The sequence below is a fragment of the Akebia trifoliata genome, chromosome 15 (assembly GCF_017979445.1).
Source record: "Akebia trifoliata isolate Shusen 1 chromosome 15, ASM1797944v1, whole genome shotgun sequence".
Taxonomy (NCBI): Eukaryota; Viridiplantae; Streptophyta; class Magnoliopsida; order Ranunculales; family Lardizabalaceae; genus Akebia; species Akebia trifoliata.
In genome coordinates, this window is record NC_141389.1 from 1,100,321 (window position 1) to 1,110,751 (window position 10,431).

Consider the following 10,431-nt stretch of genomic DNA (forward strand, 5'->3'; position numbering starts at 1 on the left):
TTTATATAAGTATGTTTATTTCATCTCCCTCTTTCCCAAATTACAATATGCAAACGTTCTTGTGATGCCAAATTTGACTTTGGTCAAAAGTTTAATACTCTTTAAACATCAAAATCCAAAACATTAAAAAAAAAATGAAGGAAAATTACATGTCTACAGCCACACGTTTGTATAATTCTGAAGGCAACCTTGGAGTGGGAACAGCTTGTAATGGTGTCCTCATGTATGTGACTAGCCCAGGGTTCTCACCCATGTCGACGTCTTCAGGTTTTATCCCTTCAACCGGTTTCCAACAGAAATGATGCAATAAGTGTCCCAACATTGACGTAACCAAGTTGATGCCCAACTGCGCACCAGGGCAGACTCGTCGCCCTGCACCAAATGGCAGTAGTCGGTAATCATGACCCTTCATGTCGACATCCTCCTCGATGAATCGTTCAGGACGGAATTCAAGTGGTTCTTTCCACACCGTTGGATCACGAGCAACAGCCCACACATTTACGTGAACGTTAGATCCCTTAGGGATGTCGTAGCCACTGATCTTAACGTTAGCATTTGCCCTGTGAGGGAGCATGAGCGGGGTTGGTGGGTGTAGACGTAATGCTTCTTTGGCGACACATTGCAAGTAGGGGAGGTTTGAGAAGTCGGACTCGACTACGACACGTTCAAATCCGATGACACGGTCCAGCTCCTCTTGAGCCTTTTCTTGAACCCTAGGATTCTTGATCAGCTCTGCCATGGCCCATTCGACTGATATCGCGGTTGTGTCCATACCAGCAGTGATCATGTCCTGCACATATGTTTGTAAGGATATTTTAGCCTAACTAAAATGGGCATCACAAGTCCATATCTGGTGGTGATCCAAACCATACTTGGTACTCGCTATATCCAGACACTAATTTATCATTAGGGGTGCCAATCTTAGCACAACACGAAATTAATGGGTTTGGGTCATAATAGTGTCGATTAGTCTAACACGATCATTAAATGGGTCATGTCTAGATTAGGAATGTTAACCCGCTTAACCGATTTTGAGACATTTAAGTATTATGTCATTAACGTGTCATTTTAAATCATAAAATATAAGAGGTATCTCAAATATCAACAACTATTTAAGGGTTTTTAAAATAATCTTTTTTTCTTTCTAGAATTTCATAGAAATTGTTCATATAATACATTTTTTTTTAAATTATAAAATATAGAGGGTGTTTTAAAATATTTCTCAAATAATCAGAAGTTAAGATTTTAGTTTAGGTAAGAAAAACACTTCCCTTGTGACATCCAAAAACATGATCCAATGCCACAAGGATGTAAAGGACAAATTTCTAAGAACTTTCGGAAAAAAAATTGGTCGTGGAAATGAACCTTAGTTTTTTCACTTAAGATTAGAATTTTACTGAACAGGTTACATGGGTCGGATCTGGTTGCCAATCTAAAAATTATCTCGGGTTCAGGCTTAAGTTTCTAACACAATTATTAAATGGGCCGGGTTTTGTTGGGTAAATTTTCAGAATACCCTCAACACGAAAGGAAGACAACTTGTCCCATTGCCTCCCCTAGTTATTATATCAAAATGGATTTCCTTGGTAGTTTTAGAACAGAACAAATGAAAGTTCTACTTACCCAAAGAAGGCCAATGATGGTGTCCTCGCTAAGGTCGTATTTCTCCTGAAGAGTGAGCAATGCATCAACGAAGTGTTGCTTAGCACCACCACTCTTCTCACGGGCAAGCGTGTGCTCTTCCATGATGGATCTAGTAAGTCGGTCCCTCCGTGCCCCGTGCTTGGCAAAGGCTTCCTCCTCAAGTGGGAACATCCATCGAAGCCATGGAATGTGTTCGGCCATAGCGAGAGATGCACCAAGCTTTAAACCATTGGAGACAATCGCCTTGAATTCCAATCCTTGTTCATCCATAACGCCTTCCGAATTCACAAAACGCTTACCGAATGCAAGCCTTGTTATGTTGTTGAATGCTACCGCACCCAAATAGTTCTTCACCACCAAGCCCTTCCCGTAGTTTTCTGGGTAAAACAAAATGCATTTTACGATTATTACATAATATTGTAAAGAGTCGTGCTAGAGTAACATTGAAATTTACATTGTTTCACACATTACTAACGTGAAGGCATGTACGGAACCATAGATTCTTTTCATCGAGATAAGAATAAAAAGTATCTATGGTTCCGTAATAGCGTTCTATTTCTTAAATATTTATAACTATCCAAAATGCATCGGAGACACGTGATGACTTAAGAAAAAAACGAAACAATCTTGACGGTTGACTTATGAAATCAAATTATCAGATTAAAACACATATCCCAATAATATATAATGTATCCCTAAGCCTCTTAACCAAGTCGTGCACGCAGCCCAATGTGTTTGAATTCCAATAAAAATGTGCCACGTCGACACCTAACGTTGCTATAGGAACCAGGCACTATTCTAGATTAAAGGTCCCCCCACCCACAGTTTATGCTCAGTGCACTAATGATTTTGTAACAACCCCCTCTGACACACTCCACCCTACACCACCATCACAGAACCGTAGATCTTTTGCCTTGGGATACACATAATCATATAATATTTTTCTTGTTTCATCCCGAGGCAAATGATCTATGGTTCTGTAATGGGTGTGTCAGAGAGACCGTCGTATTATCGCGATTTTTACCACTATATATCCCACCCCCAATGTATATTTTAAGTGGGTGTAGTGAGCACAAATGATGGGTGCAATTCAAAAAGAAAAACATTTACGTAGTATCCACACTAAAGAACTTTGAATTTTTTTTCCTAAAAAGGGTTAGTTTTCATTCTTTAATTTGAGTTTTAAAATTTCGAGTTTGATAGCCGTTCATTTTCAATGCCTTGGATCAAACTCAAAAATATATTTTTTTCGAATTAATTTTTTTACTGAATCTGAATTTGTGGATGAAATCTTGAATATTATGGGTTGGATTGCCAATGTGATAATCTATGTGGGCCCAATAACCCTTACTAAGTTAGTAAGGCTGGTTCAATAAAAAAACTGATCAGATCTGTCACTTGTATTTTAGGATCTTCCATCATGACCGTTAGTTTGATAGAGATTTTAAAGCTAGTGTTTTCTTTGTAAAAAACATAATCAACTAAAATAGATTCTAATAATTATAGATTCTCTAATCAGCTTAAAAATCAATTTTCATTATCTGATTCTAGAAGGCCCACCAAAAAAAATAAGGGTTAAGGCCTTGATCCCACGAAGCAGGGTCAAAATCCATTAAATTCAGGTCGGATCCCATCCACCTGATCCGACCCACCTAACTAAAAATAAGTTTTAAAATGACAGATTATCTAAACTACACTATTTTGATGAAAAACACTATCAAATCTGAAAATTAATCCAAACCCGTTCTGGGTCCATTAGTATTAGATTTGGGCTTTTCCAACTTTGGCCCAATAGATGTATAGGATTCAACCAAGCCCAATCCAAACCCGACTATTTGAGATAGAGAGACAGAGAGAGAGAGAGAGAGAGAGAGAGACCTGGCTTTGTAGAATCAACGTAGATGGATTCAACCATGGCTGTGACTTCATCTTCTCTAATGGGCCTAAGAGCTTCAAGCCTCTTAGGAGAGAAAAGTTCAAGAGTACAAACTTTTCTAACCTTAACATAATGAGGCCCATAATCGGCCCATATAAGATCCTGCCCTTCTCTACTAAACTTAGCAGCAGATCTACTTCTATGCCTATCTGCCAATTGTTGATCCTTCTCTTTCAATACCTCCTTAGCCAACTCCGTATTCGAAACCACAACATTCAAAGTCGACCCGAACCAAACCGACATGATCGGCCCATAAGTTTGGGCCCACTCCGCGAAACACCGAAACCTTACTGGTTTGATGTCGTATAAGTTTCCTACTATAGGCCATGGTCGTGGGCCCGGTGGGAGATTAAATCTGAACCGTTGATAGAGATTATAAATCACAAAGATGAAGATGATGGTTACAAGCGCTAACAAAAGGAAAGCCATGAAGAGAAAAGAGATTTGAAGGACTTAGGAGGAGAGAATGGTGTCTGTGAGTTTGGTTATAAAGGAGAGGAGTTGGTGAAGGAAGAAAGTTTTGCTGCGACACGTGATTTCGTTGTGGGCTTGATTGTCGAATAAAAATATGCCATGTGGCATACTTGCCTTTTTTGGCTGTACTTTATGGGAAATATTTTATGACTTAATTTGGAATGTAAAACTCTACGACAGGTGGAAAAAAAAAAAAGTGTACCACGTGGTGGGCTCTTATGCATAGACTGGGATCCACTACTACATGAGTTGAGTAATGTTACCTAACTCACACCTACCTTTTGCCACGTGGATCATTAAGTGGTCCGAGTTGACTCGTGTGAATCCTTGAGATATGTATTCTTTCTCAGATACTCCTGATTTTGGAGTATATGGGGAAGAGTCGATGTGGATGATAATCATGGATGCAAAACTCGTTCCACCTATTGATTGATGTCTGAATCCTTGAGATACGTACTCCTTGAGCTCTTAAGTAAGTGATCAAACTAGCTGAATCATAGGATCTCATAGATCTGATTTTCTTATTGATCATCATCACTTTTTATAAATAAATTTTAATCAAAAATGCATCTAATCAAGATCTTTTCCTTATTTCACTATCTATCGTGTTGAAATTATTTCTTGTCCAGGAATCTGAATTATTTTTTACACAATCAAATCCCTAATTTTTTGGAATTTGGATTTATCCTTTAAGTTCGTGAGTCTTTTTATGTTTCTAGACTGAACTCTACCATTATTAGGCTAGTGATCGAGTTACCCTATCACCATTACTAGTACTCAGTTGTTAATCGGTCAAATTATAAGGGGTTGGTTCAGATCCCTAGGTGAAACAAGTCATTATCATCCACATTAGTCATAGTGACTCAGTCAAAAATCCCTCCGAAATATTTAAAATCTTGACCAATTTTGTATGATTTAAATATTAATATAGAAACCATTACTATTTATTTGAATTTGAATATAAATAAAAGTCTACAAGAAAAATTAAATTATTTTAATCTGGAACAATGCTGAAGTGACCTAATATCGCATTTCTTGATGTGAAAGTGTATGAGAATCATAGATGCTTTTCATGGAGATACGAGTGAAAAAGTATCTATAGTTCCTATCCACTTTCACGCCAAGAAGTACGATCTGAGGTCACTCCAGCACGACTCTTTAAACGATTAACTCCTATAAAATAAGATAACTCGGATACATCGACTCAGTCTCTAGATGGGACGAGGCAAGACGAGATACCAGGTTTGAAAAGCATTCTAGTTAAAAATTAATATTTGAGGAAAATAAAACTTAAATTAGAGTGTTGGACCACTATATCCAACTTTTAATGTAGGGGAACAAAACTCTTTTTTGAGAGTCAAATGTTGGACGTTTGAGAGAGAAGGTGGTGAGTGGACCCTTTCAGCCCACAGATTTAAATGGATAATCTTATTATTCAATGTCGATATGATTATTAATTACTTGCCAAAAGAAAATTTGTAAAATATATGTTGATTCTCGACTCATCTTATTAATGTAGATTGTTGTTTCAACGGCCATGATGGCTTGATCAAGGATTCAAAATTATGAGATTAATCGTGTTTGAATGCCGATATTATTGAGTAGGAAGAGGAAATTAAGAAAAATATAGAAGATTATTAATATCTGTTAGTAGCCACAAATCCCTAGGAAATCTTATATTTTTGAAAATTGATTTTGTTTAAGAATTCAATTATGAACAATATTTTATTACAAAATTTTCATATATTTCATTATTTTTATTTTCTTTTTAAGAGACATTTTTACACTTAAGTATAAAGTATTTTATATCACAATCCCATTATAAATAATAAAAGATGTAAATAACAATATTTTATATTTTTGAGATAATCTAATTCTAATTTATGAAATTAGTTTCGAAAATTAATTCGAAATGAAATAATGGAACTTGAAAATCATTTTTCAAAATTCAAAGTCAGAGTCTAATAATCCAAAAAACCAAACACAACATAGAAATTTTCTATAAAAATAACTTCAGGCCGAGCCAGGATTTTACTTGTGTGGGGGCAACTTAAGAGTGGAAATTTTTTTGTAGGGGGCAAGTAAGAATGAATTTATTTTATGGGGGTAATATCGATGATTTTTTTATTTTCCGTTGTTATTAGAGATGTTAATGGGTATCCACTTAATTGAAACAGAACCGGAGCAGAAATCGAATACCCCGATTTCGGACCCCTTTTTATTAAAGCCGATTAGAGCCAGGTTTAAAATGGAATCAAACCGATAGGAATCAAAATCGGAATCGAAACTGTTAGGTTCTATCCAATGGGTACTTGCGGGTACCTGAAACCGATTTATTTTGTCATTTCTTTCCATACTATAAGATGATTTAAGGTATTTTTTATTCAAAAAATAAATGCATGTTATATAAAATTCTTCAATTTTTCATGTAAATTATCAATTGAAACTTAACATTACTTACTTTTCTAAAAAATTATTACTTTTAACAAAGATAAATTTTTTATTTTTGAAAAAAATAATTAATCTGTATCTTAAGTATAACAAATTATAATTAAGTTAACAATAATATGTTTTTTTTTTTTAAGAATTTTATTTTATAATGATTTGAAATACTTTTTTTCTCATTCGATTCTTGAGAATCAAAATCGATGAGTACCCGTGACTTTTTACGGTTTCGATTCCGATTCAATTCATTATGGAATCAGACCCAAAACTGATAAGAACCAAAACCGAACTAATATAATGATTATGGTTCTAAATTCCTTAGGAACCGAACCAGAATCAACCCATTGACACCTCTAATTGTTATTTGTCGCAATAGTTCATAATCTCTCATAGATTTTGAAAATTCTTTGCGAGCAAATGTCCTCATTGCCCCCACTGTATAATAAATCGATATAATATCTTTATCATCGATCTTGACCTTGATCGAATGGCTTGGAGTTTCGGAAGCATTTTAATATAATGCTACGAGTGATAAAGTCACTTGTGGATTATCTTTGTTCTTAATAGTTAATTTTTTGGATGGTTTTGGTGGGTGAGGGTAAGACTATATAGGGTTGGTGACTTAGGTAGTCGTTAGAAATCAAAGTTGGTGAGTAGGGCCCACAAAGAATGGGTGGGAAAGTTGGTGAGATAAAGACCAACTAACTAAAAAACTTGGATACAGTTTGTGTATCAAATATTTGATACAGATGCTTCTAAAATTGCAATATTGACATTTTTTTTCTTTGGGTAAATTTTCATTTTATGTGATCAACATGGGAAATTTTTTTTATTCTAGTAAATTATTCATTTTAATTTCTAAAATGTAGGGCGAGACCGTGACTTTTATACTCTTGGCTCATTTAATGTTTAATCAGTAAGATCGTCATTTTTAAAATATAATTACTTGTGATCTACCGTTAAATATTTAACGATATTTGATTTAAGAAGTTACGATTAGGGGCGGATTTACATTGGGGGCAGTGGGGGCATTTGCCCCCAAAAGAAATTTTAAAATCAAAGGATTTATATGTTATTGTGACAGATAAAAATAACGGATAAAATAATCCGTCATTATTGTCCCCCCCCCCCCCCCCTCCCAAAAAAAAAAAAAAAAATTCTCTTAAAATCCCTCACGATCACTTTTATCCCTGGTTACAATATAGTTAATTTATTAATTCACAGTGTCGTTATCTTATATCTTAAATTTTTATCAGCAAATTGTTACTTTTAGAATAAATAAATGAGTCGTTTTAGAGTGACCTCAGCGGGGGACACCTTAATGTGATATTCGCGCATGCATGTCCGTAGATTCTTTTTACTCATATCTCGGAGAAAGATATCTATGGACATGCACGCGTCATTACGTCAAGATGTCCCTCATGTGACCTCCACTAAGGTCACTCCAACATTAACCTAAATTAATATTTACGACATTAAATTAAATATCAAATGATATTTGACTTTAAAAGTTACAATATATCTGATTTATTAAGTAACGATACCGCTACCTCATGTTTATGTTTTGGAAAATTTCTCTTTTTTTATTTATTTATTATTATTTTAGGTCGATCAAGGCCAAGAAAATTATGAGATTTATTGACTAAAGAAGATAGAGATGTCTGTATCAAAGCTGTACTCATGGCATGCGTAGCTAACAAGAGAGACATTGGAGAGTGACGCAATGATGATGACAAAGTAGCTCTACCAATGGTGGGTCGGTGGTTGGTTCGGGCTGGGCTTGGATGAGTCCTAACCTAGCCCTAAAATCTGGGCCGTATTTTAGACAAAGTTTGACTAGGCCCAAGCCCATTCCTAATAGGCTTGGGTTGGATTTTGTTTGAGAGCTGCTATTAACTTTTACTTATTACACCCCAATTAAAATAAATATAATCAACAGTTGAGGATAAGTAAAAGTTCAGGTGCCAATAGAAAATCTCTTCCTCTCTCTCTCATTTAGATTTAGGATTCTATATGGGCCTAATTCTAATTGTAAACAACTGTTTAAGTTGTTTCAATGCGTTATAATGCTTTGTAATGATGAAATAATAACTTAAACCAAACTTTTGTAATGTTTGAATGATGTGTTTTAATCTTTAATTAGAGTGTGATAAATAATTTAAGCAATTGGGGTGTAATAAGTAAAAGTTGGGGGTGCCAATAGCAGATCTTTTTTCATTTTTTATGAAAATATGAATTCATGCATCATTAGATTTTGTATTAAACCATTTTGATGATATGCAAAAAAAAAAAAAAAAAAAACGTTTAGAGATGAAAATAAATTTATTATTTTATGATTTTTTTATTCTTTTACAAAATCGTACAATTTATTATATTTAGTGTGTGTTTCGTAACACTTCAGAAGTCTGAATGGAGGTGGTCTACCTTTAAAATTCAAACTTCAAAAGATTTATTTCCGTTTGTTTTGTTTCAGATTTCATATTTCAGACTTCAGAACTGAAATTCAAAAGTTTTGAACTAGCGATGAAGGACGCTGGATGAAAACTTCTGAAGTCTGATATCTAGTTTCTAGACTTCAAATGTTTCCAAACATCAAACTTCATAAATATTACCAAACATAGCCTTAATGCACATAAATACAAAATAGAAGAGTGCCGAGTTAGATTTAACTAACTAGATTTTTTTTTTAACCTGACCATATCTTTGCGGACTTAAGACCAAAGCCTTAAACATAGTTTATCGATCGGGCTAAGTTGAGTTATTATGCCAAAGGGTCAAGATCGAACTTGTGAAAATTTTCAAAAGCTCTTGTGTAGTTTAATAATTAACTGAAACTGTCATATATAGTAGGGTTAGGGTCGATTAGTGACCAATCCAATCTCCAAGCCCAAAATAGATGGATTGTACTAGGGTTGTCAATGGATCTGATTGGACCCAAAATCTGATCCATTCTAATACGATAACTTCGGGTTTGGATCGATGTTTTGGATTCTGATAAGGTTTTCATCTGATATCTTATTGGATCAGATCTGGATCAACCATGTCCCGATCCGATAATATGTAAGAAAGTACATAAATTATGTTACATATTTGTTGAGATATACGAAGTTTATTAAGATTTTGTACGTAAGTTTGGGTTTGATCTGATCTGAACCCGAGCTAATTGTTAATGGATCTGGATCTTAATATTGAGTTTCAATAAATTTGGATCTGATCCATATTGGATCAATACCAAACCAACCCTGATCCGATCCGAACCCAATTCATTGACAGCCCTAGGTTGTACTTGAAACGCTAAACTCCTACCTAAGTCTACTATGCCCAAGCTCGAGCATAGTCATGATTCAAGCCGATTTTTGGGCTTTATAAATAAATAAAAAAATCATTCATCTTTTGAAGTTGTTTAAAGTTGTTTTTTTTGTAAAAATAGGGGTCTAATGTTTATCGTGGTTCAAGACAAAGTTAGAAATGAAAGTAAACTTGTTATTCTATAATATATTTTAGTTATTGTTAGGCCCTAATTTGGTCCAAATTTAATGGGCCTGAAAAATCTTTAGCCCGGTCCATGTTCTTTGGTTGGCCAGTACGCCCAAGAGTCCAAATTATTATTGGAGAGAGGATAAGGCATCAGATGCAAAAAGTAGAAGGATCTAAGATTCGGAATCACACAAACAAGGCTCAGTGGCAGACTCACTCAACTAGTCCAAAAGTCAACGACTTGCCTTCTATATGTGGTATCCGAATCTGACGTCAGTAATTCCGCCACGTGTGCAAAATTCCAAGAATTACTCGATGGGACACCAAGCAAGTTTTAAAATTTAAAGTGAGACCCTGAAACTTTTTTTTTTTTTTTTTAATTCCCTCTCTTTCATTTTTCAAAATATTAGTACATGAAGAAAAAGGAAGTCCATTAAAATAAAACTTTAAAAAAA

At 34.8% G+C, this 10,431-nt stretch overlaps 1 protein-coding gene across 1 annotated transcript; it reads right to left on the minus strand.

Moving 5' to 3' along the window:
* CYP98A3 (cytochrome P450, family 98, subfamily A, polypeptide 3) lies at positions 1-4,044 on the minus strand. The gene is made up of 3 exons (XM_086426516.1): positions 3,523-4,044; positions 1,624-2,021; positions 1-790 (listed from the first exon to the last, which is right to left on the minus strand). The coding sequence occupies exons 1-3, from the start codon at positions 4,007-4,009 to the stop codon at positions 146-148; spliced, it is 1,530 nt and encodes a 509-aa protein (XP_086282642.1). The 5' UTR covers positions 4,010-4,044; the 3' UTR covers positions 1-145.
* Between the last annotated feature and the right edge of the window lie 6,387 nt (positions 4,045-10,431).

Bases quoted from the DNA above. Each gene is read 5' to 3' on its own strand.
- CYP98A3 (XM_086426516.1), bottom strand. From the start codon at position 4,009: ATGGCTTTCCTTTTGTTAGCGCTTGTAACCATCATCTTCATCTTTGTG. The intron at 2,022-3,522 runs GTCTCTCTCTCT...TGTTTTACCCAG, and splicing joins CGTTGATTCTACAAAGCCAG to AAAACTACGGGAAGGGCTTG. The intron at 791-1,623 runs GTAAGTAGAACT...ACATATGTGCAG, and splicing joins CCATCATTGGCCTTCTTTGG to GACATGATCACTGCTGGTAT.